Source organism: Macadamia integrifolia, chromosome 2, assembly GCF_013358625.1.
Source record: "Macadamia integrifolia cultivar HAES 741 chromosome 2, SCU_Mint_v3, whole genome shotgun sequence".
In the NCBI taxonomy this organism is placed as follows: domain Eukaryota; kingdom Viridiplantae; phylum Streptophyta; class Magnoliopsida; order Proteales; family Proteaceae; genus Macadamia; species Macadamia integrifolia.
The window spans coordinates 37,350,539-37,371,957 of NC_056558.1; the positions used below are offsets into that span (position 1 = coordinate 37,350,539).

At 38.7% G+C, this 21,419-nt stretch overlaps 2 protein-coding genes across 3 annotated transcripts; one reads left to right on the forward strand and one right to left on the reverse strand.

Moving 5' to 3' along the window:
- The first annotated feature begins 638 nt into the window (after positions 1 to 638).
- On the forward strand, positions 639 to 14,332 carry LOC122072069 (probable transcriptional regulatory protein At2g25830). 2 transcript variants are annotated; one of them, XR_006138322.1, is made up of 8 exons: positions 639 to 890; positions 1,016 to 1,149; positions 2,650 to 2,711; positions 3,536 to 3,692; positions 3,899 to 4,176; positions 12,539 to 12,659; positions 13,634 to 13,784; positions 14,029 to 14,332. XR_006138322.1 is itself a non-coding variant. In XM_042636610.1 (7 exons), the coding sequence occupies exons 1-7, from the start codon at positions 800 to 802 to the stop codon at positions 13,724 to 13,726; spliced, it is 936 nt and encodes a 311-aa protein (XP_042492544.1). In that variant the 5' UTR covers positions 640 to 799; the 3' UTR covers positions 13,727 to 13,953. The 2 variants fall into 2 exon arrangements, 1 of the variants encoding a protein (XP_042492544.1); XM_042636610.1 differs by lacking the exon at positions 14,029 to 14,332 and having other exon boundaries at positions 640 to 890; positions 13,634 to 13,953.
- On the reverse strand, positions 14,306 to 20,667 carry LOC122072068 (carotenoid cleavage dioxygenase 8 homolog B, chloroplastic-like). Its single transcript, XM_042636609.1, has 6 exons — positions 20,330 to 20,667; positions 18,403 to 19,152; positions 16,798 to 16,991; positions 15,986 to 16,175; positions 15,751 to 15,853; positions 14,306 to 14,725 (listed from the first exon to the last, which is right to left on the reverse strand). Exons 1-6 carry the CDS (start codon positions 20,642 to 20,644, stop codon positions 14,577 to 14,579), a joined length of 1,701 nt encoding a protein of 566 aa, XP_042492543.1. The 5' UTR covers positions 20,645 to 20,667; the 3' UTR covers positions 14,306 to 14,576.
- Positions 20,668 to 21,419: the final 752 nt, after the last annotated feature.

Below are 21,419 nucleotides of genomic sequence, written 5' to 3' on the forward strand. Positions count from 1 at the left end.
TGTAGGACTGAGTCTAAGTCTCAACCCAGGCCCGGCCATAACACGCCTTCAGGATAAAAAATCTTAGCCCAAGCCTTATTCGAACTTAAGGCAAGCTAGGGTGGTTTAGGGTTGTTAGGGCCAATCTTACATCCCTAGATACGATCACTTTTATAATATATGTTGTTTGGCATTTTGCATTGTGATTGCCTTTTGTTTGCTTATGAAATAGATGGTTGTACTAGTGTATTTACTATTTCCATCAAGATCTTATTTTTTATATCCGTGGGGGAAATTATATTGTTTCCTGAGTGTTGGTGAAGCTGCAAACTAGGTTAAGGAAAAGAAATTTTGAAAATATATAGAAAATAAATAAATGTAGGAAAAAGGATTCGTTAGTTTTTTTCATTTGTATTGGTTCATATTTGATTTTTCATAAACGGTTTGAATCGAATTGAGCCAAAAAGAGAACCTGTGAAATCAAAATTGTACCATTTCTCTGCGATCTGTTACGGTTTGATTTTGAAAGATCGATTCTGGTTCTATTTTGACACTTTCCTTTTTTTTTTTTTTTTTTAAGTTTGAGAAGTTAAACCGTATGGGAGTTTGTCCTATGATCACTAATTCACTACTATGGATTATCCTTTTTTAATTAAAAAAAAAAAAGAAATTATAATTCCAGTTCATTTTCAAATACATATCCCGATAGACTGTTAAAGAGTAGGGAGTGCCTTTTCGAACTCTGCAATTGGTAAGATTAATGTCATTCTTCTTTGTCGTTCACTGATTCACCATCAATTTCTCATAGTAGCAGGTTACTATGGGTTCTTCGATTAGACTTTGGGGAGCAGTTCTACACAAATTTTCTAATGGTATCACCAGCAAATGCCCCAATGTCTTCCCTCTCCGAAGTATGTCTATCTCCCCACCCCGCCGCCGATTTTCTTCAAAAAAAATGTACACTTATTCCTCCCCGCCGCATTGCAGGTGGGTATTTCGTTCTGATAGATTCTGACTTCGATTTGTTGTGTTTCAGAGAGTTTGGTGGACAGGAAAGTGTGTCAGCCATGGGTTTCATCTGAAGTGACATCTAAACACCCTGTAAGAAGGATATGGACTTTCAATCCAGTCTGTATGGGCAGGCGTTCTAGCAAGATTGCTGGCAGAAAGGTATCCACACCACTTTGAGTAATCATTCTGAATACTTGAATGGTTGAATCCCTCCCTATCTATGAACAAATTCAATGAGCAATTTTGATTTCTGTTACCGCTATCTGTAATGGGAAATACCCATTTGCTTTTAGAAGTACCAACTCATGGTTGCTTTATTCACAACTGTGTAGTAGTTGGTCTTCTGGTTTTGGGTTTATTTCGTCATTGTTCTTCCTGAAACAGAAAATAATTACAAGTTCTGTTATTTCTCTCATAATTTTCTTGTCAAAGTCAGCATGAAGGTTTATGTCATCTAAAAGGAGAACTATGACTTGTCTAGGTTTCTCCCCTCATTTAGAGAAGATACTTATTTCCATACACACAAACCTTCTTCTTCCCCAACCCCCCAAAACCCCGTGGGAAATATAACTTTACTATGGAAATTGTTCAAGGGAAAATTCTATGACATAGTAATAGAGAAATTAGTGCTGTGTGGCTTACCACGGACTATCTTTGTGTTGTCAAATTGTACTCTTAGATGGTTTCTAGTAGGATGCTAGAATGAGGGTCCTTATTTTCATCTGATGTAGTTGGAATGCATATGGAACACTTATATTCTTATGTATTCTGGCTTTTTTTATTACTCTAAACCAATTTTTAAGTATTTGGAAACACTTTGTAGGAGAGATTTCAAGCCCTCATTTTTCGTAGCTGCCGGTAACAAGTCTTATTATTTTTTAATCAATTACTTGTTGATGGTTGCATTATCATCTAGTACTAATTAACCAAGTGAAATTTAGGCAAATCACAAATGCTTGCACTAATTATTACCTTTTGAATGTGTTAAGCAGTAGCTCGAGCTTCATAATGTTCGGCACTCTTGCTGCGAATTATTTACATCCTAGAGAGTCAGAACTAAAATACTGCTTTTCATAAATTTGTGTTCTCTGGGACTTAAATCAAAGCTTGAAGCAGGACATCAATATCTTCCCAGTACTTAATTAGTCAATATGCTTTATCAGGTTCAATGTTACATGAAATGTTGTGTAATGTTTAAACTTGGTTCATGGTTGATTTGGATTCTAGAATCTGGTTGATTGGAAAGTACTAATTCTTTAGTTATAATATTATATGACCTGACTCTCATTTTCACAAACTGTTGAAGCAAAATCATTACTTAACTTGTATTACGTCATGCCATTCAGTAGTTTCTGTATGTTGACCATTGGACAGGTTACTGTAAATTATTTGTTATTTATTTTGGGTGTAGCAATCTGACCTTAAAAGTGAGTCTTGGGTCTTACCTAAGAGCTGAAGGTTAGGCTTGTTAATTTAAATTTATTCCAACTGTAGCAATGGGACCCTAGAAGTGGGTCTAGAATCTTATCTGATACGTGAATGTTGGGTTGGATGCTCTGGGTTGCTACTGGAAACAATTTCTTGTAACTATTTATTGCAGTCAGGAATACTTTCTTGGTATCTTTTGCTTCTCAAGTCTTGAAAGTGCCCTAAATGCAGGGGGCTCAGGATGCAAAGAAGGCAAAGCGGTATGGAAAAATTGGGAAGGAGATTGTCTCTGCGTAAGTTACTATTAATTCTCTTTTGAGTGTTCAAAGACTATAAAAGTACGGTTCAGCCCTTTCTAATCTCTAGAATAGTTTCTGCTCTGTGATTATCAGCTTGGTGCAACGGTAAATTTGCTTCATTTTGACCAAGTGGGCATAGATTTGAGTCAGGAAACAGACTCTCCACGAAGCAGGGGTAAGGCTGTGTACATTATGACCCTCCCCAGCCACTGAGCCTCGTGCACTGGGTACGCCTTCTTTGACAGTAGGTTAGTTCTAGCTGAAGCCCACTTTGTTCATCGTAGTAATGTTCCCTATATTTTAATCAAGGCAATGCCTAGGTGATAAGGTGCTCCTACGGCCCTAGGCGACCAGACCCAAAACGTGATGGTCTTGCCCTCCAAATGTTATTACTTTAAAAAAATTCCCATTCTTCCATTATGTTTCTTCAGTTGCACATTTACCTCTAGTAAATATATACTTACATTTATAAGACGAAAAATACTTGGAGAATATGGCTTTGGATATAACATAACTACATAAGGTGTGCTTGCCTTAGGCATCTTTGGACTTGCCAAGGCATCAAGGCAGTTTGCCACGACTGGCTCATGTCGGGGCCATGACAACCATGTTGAGTGTTTTTAGTCTTGGCCCAATATAAACAAGACTTGATGTACTTAGGTTTGTCGCAGACCTTCTTCTGGCTTTCTCATTTCCTAGATATATCTGATTTGATTGTTCATATAGGGGGCTTCACGTGTCATTAACATTTTCTTAGACGGCCCAAGAAAAATAACAAAAAGATGTTCATATTCATCACTATAACTTAAATAACGCAGTGTCAAGAAAGGTGGTCCAAATCCAGTATCAAATACAGTTTTGGCTGCTGTTTTAGAGAAAGCTAAGGAGCTTGATGTACCTAAGGAAATTTTGGAGCGCAACATGAAGAGAGCATCTGAGAAGGGACAAGAGGCTTACATTGAGAAATTTTATGAGGTGATTTTAAATCTCATACTAGAATAGCCATTTTGTTGCTGCTATGAAGTTGAGGCCTATACTTATTTCATGGATACAGTGTGTTTTTGTAGCTCTTCTCCCCCCCCGCCCCCCCCTTTTCTTGTTTTTGTTTTTGTTACTTGACAATGGAGTTTGTTGGCTGTTCTAAAATTGGTTCTTCTTTCATCTTGTTCATCTATCTCCAGGTATACGGTTTTGGAGGAGTGGGTATTATAATTGAGGTCCTAACAGATAAAATAAACAGATCAGTGGCAGCTGTTAGAGAGGTGGTAAAGGACTGTGGTGGAAAGATGGCAGATCCAGGATCCATTATGTTCAAGTTTAGGCGTGCTAGGGTTGTAAACATAAAGGTCACAGATGCTGACAAAGATCAGCTCCTTGCAATTGCCTTGGATGCTGGTGCTGAGGATGTTATTGAACCTCCCATATATGAAGATGATCAAGAAGAAGATAGCTCAGAAAGGTAAGAAACTGGAAACTCTAACTTTCTACAGGTTATGCAGTTAGCTGTTACTCTTCTCATGGGTTAAGCATTGTTCTTGTGCTATTGTACTTCTTTTATGTTCAACACATCTGTCTATGGTCTTCAAAGGTCATACTTCCTCTATATGCTAATAATGGAGTTGATTGTGCTCATATGAAGATCCAAGTTCCTTGCTAGATGCCAAAATGAGCGTGTAAAATGAATTTTGTTTTGAGTAATGATGATATCTGAGTGCTCTATTGTAAGGGTTATGTCTTTGAAAGTAGAGATTCTAAGTAGTTCAAGTCTGGAGATGTAGGCATTCACCAAGAATCAAGCCAGGTTGGTAATTCCAGAATGTAGAGTACGAATTGAAGCTTCTGAAGATCAAGGCAGATTGGTTGAATATCATTTCTCTGCGAGCCCCCATGGGGCTTTTCATCCATCCATAAGTTATCTTGATTTCTATTAGTAATTTGGTACACACCTTCATAATCCAAAATATCACCATGCAGCTGAAACCTAAATGAGTCCATATATTCTCCAACCTAGCTTATTGGTCATAGCATGGCCCAATTTTATTAGTTATATGGTTCCTGACAAGAAAAGAAAGTCATTGCTTTGAAAACTTCAATGTTCAGACCAAGTGTGGAGATATGAATGAATCCTTTGTTGTTGTGATTTCGGAAGTGTCTTTGGCCCCTTTTTTTTACTGGAAGTTGCACGATCGAAGGAAAAAGTTGGGTTCAGTATTTATACATCTAATTAATGTTCCAGAGCACTACAATAGTGAGAATAGAAGGTTCGGAAGAATTGTAGAAATGCAACCCTAAAACGATGCAGAAGATAATGGAAAAACAGGACAAACCATGCACATGGATTTTACGAGGTTCGGTAAGGTTGCCTACGGCCCCGGTGAGATGAGATCCTGCTTCACTATCAATGGAGAATAGGGTTACAACGTTCGTCTTTCACACCTCTCAGTATTGCTTGCATTATAGAGAAAGAAATCCTCGCTACAAATATATAGCGAAAAACCCTAATCCAGAAAGTACACAATTGCCCTCAAATAAAAAATTTGAGTGGGACACCCCTTGCTATGTAGGGCAGTAGGGGGGCTTCCTGCCCCCTTGCAACCCCCACGGCCTGTCGTCCTGCCTGTCGAGGCGCTGCACTAGTACTCCCTGGATTAAACTGTGACGGAATACAAGACATCGTACACCAACAAGAATGACTATATAATGACCTAAACCATGTTAACAAGGGGTAATCAGTCCTAGTAGGTTCCATCATAAACTACAACACATAAATCAACTTCAGATTCAATAGTAAGAACAGATCTGAAAATTGACTCAGATTTAAGTCGAAACTTGCATAAACTGTAACTCACCAAACAGGGCGCCATTGGGGCTGAAATTTAGATGGAATGGAGATCCTATATGAGGGAACAACCATCAAAATCTGAACAAGTTCTGCCATCTGGATTGAGACTTGCGTTGGTTGCAAGGAAAAAGGAAACTTTTGGTGATTCTTCAAGAACTTGAGTTGGAAGAGTCGGATGATCCTCAAATTTGGATTGATTGGTCCTCTTGAGCTCCTCAACAAACCCTCAAAATATTGTAGCAGTCAGAGATTTGGTTTGGAAGTTACACTCCCAAAATATCTTCCGGGGAAAACCTGTAACTGGAATCGATAGCCTTTATGTGTGTGTCTTCTGATCTCACTTTACATAGTAGACAAAGATAGAAATAGAAAAAAGAAAGAAAGGAAAGAGGGTGAGAATCGATTGTAGAAGAAAGGAGGTAGGGGAATGGCTACCTCAACCTAGGTATTTCATCCTCAACTTTCTCAGTTGATGAACAAACCTTTCTCAAGTCAAAGTAGTAAGCATAGCTCACAAACAATTTCATTAATCAATCCATGTCTTTGTGTAACAGCAATGCTTCTTTATATAGTAGAGGTTAAGGACTCAATACATGGTAAGAAACTAAAAAATGAAACAAACTATGATTAGAAACATATTGACTTCCGACACAAACTTCCTAATAAATAATTACTTGCTTACTAAGAAAGAAATAAAGGATATAACTAGACTTCTAAATACTCAAAGTATAGAAACCTAATATTCTTAATGACTAAGAAACATAAAATAACTACTAATCCTGTATAGTACTTAAATCCCCAATAGTTGGGCCTATAGAATTGATCCATTACAAAAGTAAAAACCCAAAAATATAAAGCCCATGGCCCATAAAACCCATTGGACACTCAAAATAACACATATAGTCCATTCTTAGTCCAATTTGATGGCTGCAGTAGAGAACCAGAATTGCCGCAAAATAGAAACCTGTCGCAAGAACTGGACCACACCTGACCAGGCTGTCTCTCATAGAAATTGAATCCCACAACAGGTCTGGACTGGTTCTGGCCTTGATCCTGGGATCTACATCAATGTTGCCATCACAAAATTCAAGATTATGAATTTACAAGTGGCTATTCAACTGGAGATTGTATATGATCTTGGTATGGTTATCCAGCATAATAGCATTAGCTTTATGAGTTAAACTGCATGAGGTAGTAATGAGGTGAATCTGATGGTGACTAGTGTTGCACCAGCTGGTAGAAATCCAAGTTTATTTCAAGTAAGGATTGCTTACATTTCCATTCATTGGTTATTTGTTTGGATAAGGAAAACTTGAAATGGAAATAGATGCTTTTCATTACCCGTGACAAAATGATTAGCAAAGTTTGTACTATGCTTGAGATAGGAACTGGAACTGCCATGATGTAGATCTCTTTTCTGCTGCGTGAGTTTCTTGACAGATATGTATGGAGCTGTCAGTCCAGCATTTTCTTCATTGAAATACCCTTGCTCTGTTAACAAAGTGTTAATGTATACATGGTTGCTGCCCTTCCCTAACAGTTCGGGCTTTTAGGTGAAGTGGTAGCGAACATTGTATCAAAGCAGGGAGGTCGAGTGTTAACTCCTGGGAAGTGCAAAAATCGGGTAAGGGCCAACGCTTCCTCTCCCTAGATGCTGCATGAAGAAATGCTTCACAACCAGGAGCTTTGCCTAGAAGTAGCTATCCTTGAAAGAGTGCGTAATAGCTCACTGAACAAGTGCTTTTGCACCGAAGAGGAATGGGGCTAAGCGATCTGTTGAAGCTGTGGGATGTAAAAATGCATCTTGAGCTCCACGTGCAAGGACCATGGGATCTTGGCTTGCACGTGTGGGGGAGTGTTAATGTATACATTGATGTTGCCCTTCCCTATAGTTCGAGCTTTTAGGTGAAGCAGTAGTGAACACAAATCAAATTGAAAAACATAGAATACATGATTTTGATTGCCCATGTAACAAAATCAGAGTAACAGTAGCCCATACAACACCTCGACCTTCGTCAACAATTATGGCTCTACGGGGAAGAAAGGTGGTTTATGGCTCCTCTTAAAAAATCACATACAATTTTCCACTCTCCGGGTCAACTAGGGGTTCATTGCAATAGAGCTTGAACCCTCGAGGGAAACACCTTTTAGGTGGGCCCTTATTTGTATATATGCACCACCCCACCCTTCCTGTAGGATGGAGTTCTGGAATGAATTGGACCTTCTCTTACAATCTATTTTACTACCTATCCTCATCATAGGTGACTTCAATGAGATGAGATCCCAAGACCATAAGTTTGGGGGTAAACCATTCAAATCTTCCACTACTTTTGTGAGATTGGTGAACTTGTTGTCTCAACATGGCTTACAGGAAGTATCAGTGAAAGGAAACCCCTTCACCTGGACATACAAACAGACTCCACCCAATCTCATTAAAGAAAACCTAGATAGGGCCTATGCAAACCACTTATGGCTATCACTGTGCCCCTCAGTATCCATCTCCAAGAGGGCCTCGATGGGCTCAGACCATAACCCTATTGTCTTAGATACCCTTTCAGTACGACCCTTTTACACGAAACTGTTTCACTACCAACATGCTTTGGTTGCTCACCCAGAGTTTGTCTTTCTGTTCCACAAAATGGAGCTCTATGGGGGATATAAATATCATGGCCAAACTTGCTTCCTTAAGTAGATCACTCACCCTTTGGAACCGTAACGTTTTTGGCCACATTGATCAAATAAAAAGCAGATTACTTTCCCAGTACTTGGTTCTAGAGGAGAAACTTGGTTTGGGAAACATTACCACATGTCCCAACCTGGATGGTTTAGAGAGTAAATTCTCTTAAATTGCGGATGCAGAAGAATCTTTTTGGTGCCAAAAGGCGAGACATGATTTTATGTTACAAGGTGACCGGAATACCAAATTCTTTCACACAACTGCTAATGTAAACCTCCATAAAAGACACATTGAATTCATCTTAGACAGGAATGGAGAGAAAATAGAAACCCTTGGTTTGATGGCAGCCGAATTTGCCTCTTTCCTTCAAAACCTTTTCTCTTCCTCCAACCCACGTGACCCCCTCTATATAGAAGGCCTCTTTCCTTTGAGGGTTTGGACCCTGATTTCTTATCCCGGCTGCCTTCAATTGAGGAAATTAAAGCGGCTGTTTTCTCTATTGGCCCTCTAAAGGCTCCAGGACATGATGGGTTTCAAGCCATTTTTTTCCAAAAATTTTGGAATGTCACCCAGTTCGATATCCTCAACGTTGTGAGGGATTTTTTCCTCACTGAAACCCTTCCTCCAAATGTTAACCACACACTTGTATGTCTTATCCCAAAAAAGGACAATGCCCACTTAGTCCAAGATTTCAGGCCAATTAGTCTTTGCAATGTTACATATAAAATTGTGGCCAAAATTTTGGCTTCCCGATTGAAGTCAAACCTCCACACGTTCATCTCACCCTACCAAGCTGCTTTTGTGCCTGAGCGACAGATTACTGATAATATTGTCATTGCTCAGGAAATTTTCCATTTCCTTGAGAGGAAAAAAGGTAAAGTCTGGTTTTGTGGCCATTAAATTGGATATGGCCAAAGCTTATGACAAAGTGGAATGGAATTTTTTGCTTTCCATTCTAAATTTTTTGGGGTTTGGAAGCAAATGGGTTAATCTGATAAGGAGTCTGATAAGTACCACCAATTTCTCCATTAAATTAAATGGGTCAGCTTTCAATTTCTTCACTGCCGCTAGAGGTATTCGCCAAGGATGCCCCTTGAGCCCTTTTTTGTTCAATATTTTGATGTAAGGCTTATCCAGACTCCTTACAACCTATAGGGAATTGAATTTGTTTAGGGGGCATTAAAATTGCCAGGAATGCCCCTGAAATTTCACACCTCTTCTTTGCGGATGACACATTCATCTTTTGCCGAGCTACAAAAGAGGACATGAGCACCATCAAAAGGTATTTTGGATTTATTCTCAGAGCTGTCTGGACTAACCATTAATTTTGAGAAAAGTGGTCTGATTTTTAGCACTAATGTAAATAATTGCTTAAAACTAAGTTTAAGTAAAATAATAGGTATCAGGGAAATGGGAACTGAGTCCTGTTATTAGGGCACAAACATTTTTCATTCTAGAAATAGGAGTTCCATCTTTAATAATGTTATAAATAGAATGAGAAACAAACTTGGTGTGTGGAAATCAAACTTCTGTCCTATGCTGGTAGAGGTGTTCTACAATCTTCATTAGCCTCCATTCCATCATATCTCATGTCACGCTTTGCCTTCCCCAAGATTGTCTGTAAGAAAATTGACTCCATCAGTTTACAATTCTGGAACGGTGACAACAATGGAGTTAGGAAAACTCACCTTATCGGTTGGAATAGAATCTGTCAACCAAAAACAGAAGGTGGGCTTGGATTTCGAAATGCCGAAACCCAAAACAGAGCCTTGCTCCTAAACTTGGGTGGAGACTGATTGGTAATGGGGAAAGTCTCTGGCTCAACTTCTTAAGTCCAAGTACTTCTGTAATAGATCTATCTTCCATCCCAAAACTTTGAAAACCAAAGGTTCTCCATGTTGGAATAGTATCACTAAGATTCTCCCAATTTTGAAAAACATGGTCTTTCGGAAAATTGGAATCGGATCCAACACTTCCTTTTGGTATGACCCATGGGTTTACTATCAAAATAGAACAATTGAGCTTCACACAGTTTCAACTGATAGTAGTACCCTCACTTCAGCATGTACACCCGTCAGCTCCTTCACCACCAACAATAACTGGAACCCGGATCACTTACAATCTGTATTACCTGCTCACCTTGTTAACTCTATTGTTCAAATTCCTTTGTCTCTTAATCCTGACATGTGGAGGTGCACCCACCCTCTCTAAGGATGGATCTTTCTCAACTAAACTAGCTACTAAGTTTCTTCAATCTTCCACACTAACAACCTCTAGTGAATGCTCAAACATGTGTTGTTGCTCCTTCTCCTTGCTCTCGATGGTGGTGATTTTTTTGGAAAATCAATATCCACCCCAAGTTTAAGATCTTCTTTTGGAGAGCGCTTAATGGGGGCCTCCCTACTAAGGATATTGTGTCAAATTGGGTGGACATTGACCCACAATGTTGCCTTTGCCCTTCTCAAAGGGGAACTCTTTTTCATATTCTGTTTGAGTGTGCTCTCTCTAGAAGGGTATGGGCATCTGGAATATTAGGTTTCAAACCGGAGAGAATCCCTTGTGATTCAGTCAAAAATCTTCTTCTATTTTGCTTCAATACCGGTCTCATCCCCAAAAAGGAACTGAAATGGTTTTTTTCTGTAATGATAATAACGTGTTACTTTATTTGGGATCACAGAAACAAAACCACCTTTTGTGCACATAAACCAGATTGCAACAATGTCATTAAGCATATTGAATTTTGGGTAAGAAACGGCATCAACCACCCCATGAAGAAAGACCAGGTGATATCTGTCTCATCTCAATATACTAATACAATCCCACCAACACTGAGCACAAACACACTTGTTATCACTAGTTTAAAAGATGTAAAAACAAATATGTCTGCATGGGCTAGTATTCTTACCTCTCACAAACAAGATATCTTATGGGAAACAAATTATGTGTTCACAGGAAAAGATGGTGAAGCGGAGGCCCTAGGTCTTTTGACAGGGTTAGGGCAAGCAAGAACTAACAAGTGGAGAGTGGATCAGGTGTGAAGCGACTCGGAGGCGATCGGACTTCTTCTGAACAGGAACTTTAATAATATAATAAATCTATGGCCAAGAACTCTAGTAATGTTATGTGAGGAGATGGATAACAATCCCCATTACCCTCAGTTTTGTAATATAAGTAGACATAGACTGCTAGGAGATTTTAAGATGGCCTACCAAACTCTAACTAATAGGACTGCCAATTACTGATGAATATGGACTGTAATAGGCCCAATATTATCTAATGCATATTTTCATTTTAGCTGATCCAAAAAAAAAAAAAAAAAAAAAAAGAAGAAGAAGAAGAAAAGAGGAGAAGAGAAAATAGAGGAGAAACTAAAGACTGGTTAGTTGGGATGTGATAAGCTCTAATTGAAACCTTAAGGTATATTTATAATACTTAATAATGCAGTGCCTAATTACATAAAACCCCTCACTATATTTGGGCACTTGCCCATATACCCCTGAAACATAAAAATAATGCGATATAACCCCTTGTGGTCTTAACTTTAACAGCTCAAATGTAGCGTACTTTGAACTCCTAATTTGTTTGGAGACTACAGTTTTGGGCTTTGCCTTTGTCTTGATTGAGTGCAAGTTTCAATTTCTTATTTGATCATTTCTTTCATCACCTATCTCAGCTCTGGGTTGAAATTTGAAATTGCCGAATTTTTTTCTTCTTTTTCCTTTAGTTTCAGGGAAGTACTAGAATTTTTAATACCACTCAGTTTCAATTGCTGGATTTTTGGAAATGTTAAAAGCGTTGAAACGTTTTGAATTCTAAACTCCATATTTTGTTCAACTTTGACTCCTTAGTTGCTATGGATTCTTCTACTGTTGTTGGAAGCATAGAATAGAGATGCATTATTAGCCTATTGGAAGCCTTTCCTTGTTTCAATTTCATTTGATCTTCATCATTCTCTTGTAATTATGGTGGAGTTTCATTCTGGTTAGAAGCTAATTTTGTAGCTTCCTTCCATGAATTACAGTACTCCAGTTAGGGATTCCCATTTCCTCATATTTATTGCCCGTAAATTTTATGATGCAAATCTGTAAACAATTAATATATCTTTAGTTTTCAAAGCTGGTAAGAATTCTGCAAGACTTCAATTTCTTCAGTTAGTTGACAAAGAATACTTTCAAGTTTCTACGGGAGCCTAAACAAAAGAAGGCTTTCATCTCTAATGTATTTTTTATAAATATATATGGTGTTTCCATTTTTTTTTTTTTGGAAACACAGTGTTCTAACCCTTGTGGTTTTGTTCTGTAGCTACTATAAGGTCGTAAGTTCAGCAGAGAACTACTCAGTTATACTATCAAGGCTGCGTGAGGAAGGAATATCTTTTGAACCTGATAATGGCTTTGAGCTACTTCCAATAACCACTATCGAGGTATATTACTTGCTAGGATTAATGCTTTTGGTTACATTCTATTTGTCAAGCTTGACCTTGCAACTTGTTGAAGGTTTATTATGAATATTTAAATATTTTGGAAAGTGAGATGCCATCACATGCCCACTTGCAATTTTATGCAAGTATATTTTGTCTCCAAGATGTTGTTTTTTCTTATGATGATTGAGAATATTTCTTTTATTACTTTCATCTTCTCCTCTTGAAACAATTGATTCTGAGCCAGTGGATAACATAAACTCCACTTTCACATAGGAGGAGCTTAAGCTTTTCTCACTGACAATTTTGATACCAAAGGTGCACGCTCAATTTCTATGGTGCTAGCTAGCTACAACTAGGGGTTGGGGAGAAAAACTAACCAACACTTCATTAAAGAGGGAGCCTAAGCTTTTTCTCCCTTACATAATTTTGACCGATATAATACCAAAGGTGCGCATTCAATTATGTTGCTTGAGCTACAATTAGTTGGGGGTGGGGAGAAAAACTAACCTACATTTCATTAAAGGGGGAGCTAGGCCAAAGGCTACCATAAGCTCACCCGTAAGCTTGAAGAGCTTTTTCTGCCATTAGACTCAGAGAGAAGGGAGGAAGACAAGATGGGTGGGAGACCTATTGGTAAACATGTTTCAAGTTGTCCTTTATCTTTTCCTTGTCATACTGCATTAGAGAAATATTCAGTGGTTTCTACTGAGAAGTTATTTACGTAAAGAAAGTTCTCGCTGAGAAAAGAGTTTGGATTATTTTGTTTTATGTTATGGCTAGAAGGGTCAAGTGTCTGAAAGTACATCCTTGGAAATTAATCAGTGTTGCAAAATCGTTGATGGAATCCATGATTTCTTATGTATGCCAAATTTGCATTTCTTCTCTGATTGAAGCCAAGGAGATGGTTTTTTCCCTTGCCATGAAATGGTTGAAATAGATTTCTTAAGTAATGTCGACTTGTTTGTTGGTTTCAGGTAGATGATGAAGCCATGGAGTTGAACAAGGAACTTATGTCCAAACTTCTTGAACTTGACGATGTTGACGCTGTTTATACAGATCAGAAATGACCAAATCACCTGCTGTGATCATCATCTCTGCAAATGAAGCTCGGTTGTGGTACTCTAGGTCTCTGTCAGATCATTGGTTGACAACAGATTAAGCTTAACAAAAAGAACATTTTTTGGTTTTCATAACTCAAAATATCTCCCTGGAAGACAATTATTTTTGCAGGAATACTGATTGTAACAATTCAATTTTGTGAGAGAATAAAGCTGTTTGTTTTTTTGGGAGAGAATATAGCCATTTTCATAATATTGTCCACCTTATTTTTATTTCTTTTCATTTTTTTATTTGATATTTGGTGGCTCAGATAGGAATTGCTGAGATTGGATGATATGACTTGGAATTGCTGAGATTGGATGATATGACTTGGAATCGACTGGTGCATTAACCCAGATTCTTCGCTTACTAATTTCAGACAAGTTGAGCCAAGTCCAATCTATTGCAGCTGATTCTGGGACAATTCAGATTGGAATTGATGGAGACCAAATCCCATACCTGATTTCAAGTTTTAAACCTTGTTCGGCGGAAATAATATGATTTGCTACCTGATGTGAAGATACATAAGGTTATTTATATACAGTGAATGAAAGTAAACCCCAAGCTTTATATTATGTATTGGATTTTGAGTATGTAAACCCCAAGCTTTATATTATGTATTGGATTTTGAGTATGTCAATCACAATCTAGAGATGGTGATATTATACTATGGAGGCTTCTGAAAAACTTTCTATGTTTTACACATCTCTGTATACAGTGAAGGTATCTGAGATTGCCATGCAACAGATGCAGGGGGTTAAGTGATTAATGGAGCCAGAACTTCAATAGTGATCTTGCTGGTTTACCTATATAACTAAACTATGCTGTCTTTGGAACCCAGCATCCATGTAGCCCATATGGAAGACCATAGGGAAACTCTGCTCTGGCTATTTCTTCAAAAGTGGAGCCATCTAACAAAAGTGCATATCCTTTGCCATTCTTATCACTCACCATGGAGATGACAACCCCTGCAATGCATTGAAAAAAAAAAAAATCAAGAAAAGTTTTTATTTGATCAATGCAACATTGTTGAAGTATTATCCTTCAAGGGACTGTTTCCCAGCCTCCACAAAATTAGGATAGGTCCAACCTAGCATGCAAAATTCTGCTCCTGATTTTAGTTGAACTAAAGGGGGAGTGTTCTTTGTCCAAGAGCGTCTGCATGAGACCCAATCAACACCCTCCTTTTGGTTCAATCTTAGGTGGAGGGAGATCATTTAATAGGGAGAAGGAGAGAGAGACCAAATGGCGTAGGATTGGGAGCATGGCTTCCAGTCTACCGAGACTTTGGATCAAGGAGGCCTTGTTCTTGGATATAGTTTGATTTAAACTTCTCGGTGAAGTGGTGAACATATCCCAAAAAAAAAAAAGTCACTAAAAATATTTACTGCACGAAAACTCTATCTGCTTGCACGGCAGCCATTGCACCAATGTGCACACCAATGGGAGGCCATGTGGAGGCATTTGGGTGGGGTGGGGACAACATCATCTTCTTGCATCCTCTTGTGTCTGAGCATAGAGACATGCAAGCATACATAGTTCTTTTCTCCAAAAAATTATATAATTTAAACTGTGTTGGAGTATCTTTTTTTTGGGACTAACTCCCTAACATGCAGAGTTTGCAAAGGTACAGACAGTCCGACCTATCCATGAGCAGAAGCGCTAAAAAAAAAAAAAAAAAAAAAAAAAAGAACTCATCAGTTTTGGGAGGATTTCGTATAAGGGTACTGTAAAAAAGAATCTTTATGCTGCACCATTGAAGGGTTGAAAATTGTATCATCTATATGCAGTTCACATAATGCCCACATGGTCATACTAGGAGAAAGAGTATTAGAGTGGATCCCATAAGGATATAAAGGAATCTGTACAAAAGCTGCCTGCATAAATATCTTTTTCCACTCTTATCCTCCCCCCCCCCTCTCCCCCCCCCCCCCCCAAAAAAAAAAAAAAAATGGTGGGCTAATGAAAATATTGAACTTTTCAATATACTCACCATCATCTTCCTCTATTGCTCCTGGACGAGCCACAAAAAATGGTTCTGAAGGCACAACACCCTCTTCATGCCAGTTCTTGGCTGTTTTCTCAACTAAATCGATCTGTGAAGACATTTAAGGATTGAGAACATATACACAAATCCACAAGATCAAAAGAGAAGAACAAAATCATTTTCCATCTTAAAATTGATTAATTGATTTACTTTTCTATATGTTTTGGGTGAATTTGATTACCTTAGTGAGGGTGTTTGGGAAGTTACAAGGTCGTTGCGCACCACAAGCATAAGCATATCTGTATTTCTTTCCCAAGAAAGAAGGGTTGATGCTGCACATGTCCATCCCTCTTCCATGCTGCTCTGGATCTAATGCTGACTCAAGCTTCCCTGTAGGATTCCCATCTAATGGGATTCTAAAACGCCCAACCCTATAACACAATAGGTTATTGAGATAGTTTCACATTGACTATGGAAACCTAACTATCATGTACAAGAGGCACAAGAGTTCATCCCACTTTAAGCCAATTGGTTTTAAGATGAAAGTCTTAATATTAACCCCTAGGGAATAGTCGAGAGTTGGCAAGGGAACTTTGCCTCAAGAAGCGTGTAGTTCTGAGTTTGACTTCTCTTATCTCATTGGGACCACTCACATGGGGGTGTTTGGTTCTTTTCACTGTTTTCGGTAAAAGATGAATGATTCTCATTCAACTTTGGAATTATTGATCCATGTGGTTGTAGGGTCAGTATAGGCTCGCGGGACTAGTCAGGCCAAAGACATGGATACCCATCGTTAAAAAAAAAATAAAAATAAATAATGTGGTATCAGAGCGGACGTTGGGCTTCCCCTAATGATGGGCCCTCTTCCAACTACGAAGATAGATCCCACAAAGAAAGCGTGCATGTAAGGGGGAGTACTGAGATTTACCCGTAGTCATGCCACCTCACTCTAAACCAATTGATTTTAAGATCTATCATGTATAATGAAAGCCTTAAGAGAGAGAGAGAGAGAGAGAGAGAGAGAGAGAGAGAGAGAGAGAGAGAGAGAGAGACCTGGCATGAGGCAAAACATCTTGGGGAGAGAAGGAGCGGAGGCTGTGGAGCCTCAGCTTATCAAGAATGGAAGTGTCAGCGTTGTGCTCACAGCAGTCCGCAATGATGGCTGTCACCTTGCCATCCCCATCTTTCTCCTCGTAAGCGTTTATGAAATGGAACGTCACAAACAGCGGAACCTCCACGCTTGCCACCTTCCATAGCATGCAAATAAAGAAGGTTTAGAATTCTAAGAGAATGAGATAGACCATACATTTAGAATTGGACCGGTCGGGTTAGATAAGAACTGTATCCACCAGGCTACCTTTCAACCCTGGTTTTATAATTTGTCTTATGCTTGTTTACATCTAAAAATTAAATAATGTATAGTTGGATTCCAGGATCCTCTACTAACTTGTCATTTTGTTTTTTTGGGTGCATCCTTAATAAGCATGTTAAGCTTCAGTTGCATTGGAGTTTTCCAAGTCATAGAACTAGATGTGTCAAAAACTAGAGCCTACCAAGAGACTATAGTGGGGTGAATGGATGAGTGTGAACTAGATTTTTGTACGAGAATCATTCTTGTACGGTTTGATTCACACAAATGGAATCTATCACAAGATTTTTCCTTGGGTAGATTCCATCCATGTAGATCAATCCCGTACGAGAATGGTTCTCATACGAAGACCTGATCCACTCTCTGAATGGACATATATCGGAAGGTATGCCTACATATAAGAGGAACATTGAATCTTAATCTGAAATTTGATGTGACTAATTTATACTATTTCCTTAAACATCCAAGTGTTAAGATTTTTAGATCACTTGGAATATTTTTTTAATAATTTTCTTTATAGGCTTTGGTGTCCTAAAAATAGTCTGAAAACAAAACCAATGAAAAACAAGGAGAGGAGCCTAATACATTACATGGGGATGTCTATTTTGATACAAGTAACACAATAAGAAAATCCCCATTCATCTAATACCAAAATAGTCCCCCCCCAACCCCACACACACACAAAAAAAAAAACCTAATATGAGAATATCAATCATCTCCCACACTCACCCAAAAAAAAAAAAAAAACCCTAATATTAGAATAATCAAATCATCTCTTGACAATTTTTATGTTATTCTCCATATATATTTTTAGCAAAATGGTATTAAATCAAGGCAAAAGTTTTTTGACGTCCAATTTAGAGAGAGAATCTCTTCATCCACCAAAATGTGACCTTATAATTGGATTCTTAGTAAGTTTCATCATAAAATCGATCTTGCCCCTCATTCTATTGCGCATGATCGATCCATGCTATCCTTCTTAATTCAATCCAAAGGTCAGATGTGATGGGAGACTATCAAGGAGATGATCCAATAGTTCAATCATAACAGTGATTCTAGTGATTTCATTGCACGTACATTCAACAGTCAACAAATATCCCTTCCGTTATACGAGACATGTGTTGAGCAACGAACGTACGTACATCAAAATTCAACTTTTAAATCATCTTCCAAACTTGTTTTTACCAAACCGGCTAGCCTATCTAAAATTAGGGTTTACTGGGTAAAACCACTTCTCCGGTCTGGTTTGAAACATTGATAACAGTAACGTTGAAGGTGAAGACACTTACAATATTGCCAGTAGCTTTACACATGACATGCATGAAAGCCTTAGACTGAGGATGCCACTCAAACTTGTAAAGTGGTGTAGGCTCCGCTCTCAACAGATTCCGAGCACAGTACCTCAACGCCATCTCCGGCACTACAATATAGTTTTCCGTCACCGGAAACGAGTGAACCCACCCAGGTGCAGGTCCACCTCTGCAACTCACTCTCCCTATCACTCTCCTCTCGTTAGTCCCTGCCTCCATCCTCACCACCCTATAACCCGGGTTCACCAGATCAGGTAACACAGTCAACAACTCCGACTCGGTCACCACCGGGTGAGCTGAGTGGATCAACCCACCCAACGAGTCATTATACTGGAATCTCCCTATCGTTTCCAACGTATCTGGGTCGATCTGGATGGACCCTTTGATAGTCTCCGTTAAGCAGATGACACGGCCGTCGCCAAGGCGGACGACGCCAGTATTGGCGTTGTCTGTTAAGGAAGCGCCGGAGAAGAGGTTGGCTATGTCTCCTACGTAGGAGAGGAAGTTGTTGTGGGATTTTGGTGGTGACTCGGAGAATTCACGGTAGCAGAGCTTGTTATTCTTCATGGCTGCCTTGTAGGCTTCGGATTCTATTTGACGGTGGGCGGCGGTGACTTGACCGTTGTTGAAGTGGAGGCGGACGAGGGTGGCGTAGCCGTCGAATAGGTGGCGGAAGTGGTAGTCCCCTATGTTCCATAACCCCGGACCGTTCCTTAGGTAGGTCCCTCTCTGCATGCAAATCAACATGTCTCTCAATCACTTCAACATACAAAATCATAAGAAAACAACTTCTATACGTTTCCAAAGTAAATGAAATTTTGCACCATCTTATTGAATAATAAAAAAAAAAACAATAATGTTACACCATAAAACAAAAGTATTTTTTTTCACTTTGATTTTGATTTTGATTTTGATTTTGATGCACTAAGAATCATGGATATATCATCATTAGGGTGAAGATTACATTATAACGTATTACCCATTTACAAGTGCTCGATCTTCATGGACCCGCATTAGAGGTTCAACGTACATTCGATGTCTGAGAGTATTTAAGTACGTACCTCAACACATGGATGCTCATCTCATGTCCTCCTAATCGTCGGATGCATGCTAGGTGTCCTAGCGACTGGAGAGGATTTGTCTAGTTCCCTCTTCATGTGATATTCAATATGGGAAAAAGAACTCAATCCGGAAGCAAAGCTCTTGTGCCCACCTCCATGAAACCCCAAAATTATGCCTTGTTTTGATGCTTTAGTGTGTGCTTCCATTGGCCCCAACATAGATTCAATGGCTATGCCTCCAGATAGAAAATTCCTCCTCATTTAATATAGTATCACTAAAAGAATTAAGTGAAAAGATTCCCATGACATCAATCCAATGTCATCATCTTTTCCGGATGCTTATCTATTTGAGTGTGGTCTAGATGGGTGTCCATAGGTGAAGTTCCAATGGCCCAATTGGTGCAACTCTGGTAGCAGTCAAGTTTTGTTCTTAGAAATCTTTTCCCAAAAATAAAATCAATTAAAACAGAATAAATGTTAGTAGTGGCATAGTCTTCATTTTATCGAATAAGAGATGTAATTAACCATAGTAATCCTCCTCTCTTATAAGCCAAATTCAGTATTTTTCGTTAGTAATCTTCTTAAATAAATAAACAATGGTCATTCCGTCCCACCCAAAAAATAAAAAAAATAAAAAAAATAAAAAAATAACACAATGGCTATAGAATTTCATGAGAGAGCTAGAGAGGGAAAATTCTCTTGTGCGTGCACTCTTGCATCATAAAATCATAAGAAACTCATTAGAAATAATCACTAGGTTCTTCTTGATATTTATTTACGTATATTGCTAAAGAGTAATGTAATTATAATCTGTAAAAAGTGAGGAGATAGAATGTGTTAGTTACCAGCCACAGTGGGATTTCTCCTTGGACAAGAAGCTCTCCTTCCCAACGCTCCTGCTGAACACTGGTCCACGCTGCCAGCTTCTGGTCCTTGACTGTTTCTGTTGGTAGGGATGGCTCTGGAATTACCACGGCAGGTCTAGGGCTGGTGGCAACATTTGTGACGGTTAATTCTTGCATGTTGCGGTCTGTGAAGGGGAATAATCCCTTCTTCAAGGAGAGATCATTAATTCTAGGACTTCCAAAGTCATTAGAATCCTTCAATGTAGAAGGAATATTACTGTTCCTTCCTGCAGCTCTAAACAATATGGTAGCCATGGAAGAGAAATAGTGAGACCCAAAGATATGTTAGGGAAGGAGGGAGGGAGTGAAGTAAGGAGGATGCTAGGTTTAGGTGCAATGTGGCATATTTATAGCCCAAATTTTCATGTAGGAATCTTCTCTTTGAGTGGAATAATTTTCCTATATCTGGAGAAGAAATTACTTTTCTTATTCCTTCTCCACTCTCTATTTTAAATGTCATTTTAATTTCCTTTGAAGGAATAGAATTATATAGAATTTTTTTTTTACTTGTGTCTCTGTCTGTATTAAGTGAAATAATTCCATAGCCAAAGTTCAAATGACGAAGGATCATCATTATTTTCTTTAAGGAGAGAGTCCTTTGAGTAAGAGCAAGTGGCAAGTGGGGAGAACACACCAATGAAGGGTGAGAGAGTGGTTTTGTAAACAAAGGTAAAGAGGTCATTTCATGTGATTATAAAGATAGAAATAGAGAGTGCCATCTTGGCCTAATAGTTTTACATCACTAAGATGGACTATACTATTTAAGTTAAGAGTTTTTTGAAAAATGATCCCTTTTTTCTATATGTCATTTCATGTGAAAATAAAGATAGAAATAGAGAGTGCGACTAGTGCACCCTACATGATCGGCTCATAGAATCTTTTCCTTCTCATAGCCTCCTCTCTCCCTCTCTCTCTCTCTCTCTCTCTCTTAAATACTATGCACCATATACATAGTAAAGAAACTAGCTAGTCTGATCACGTGGAAAGACCAAAAGAGGCTCAATAGGATAGATTTGCCATCTCACACTTC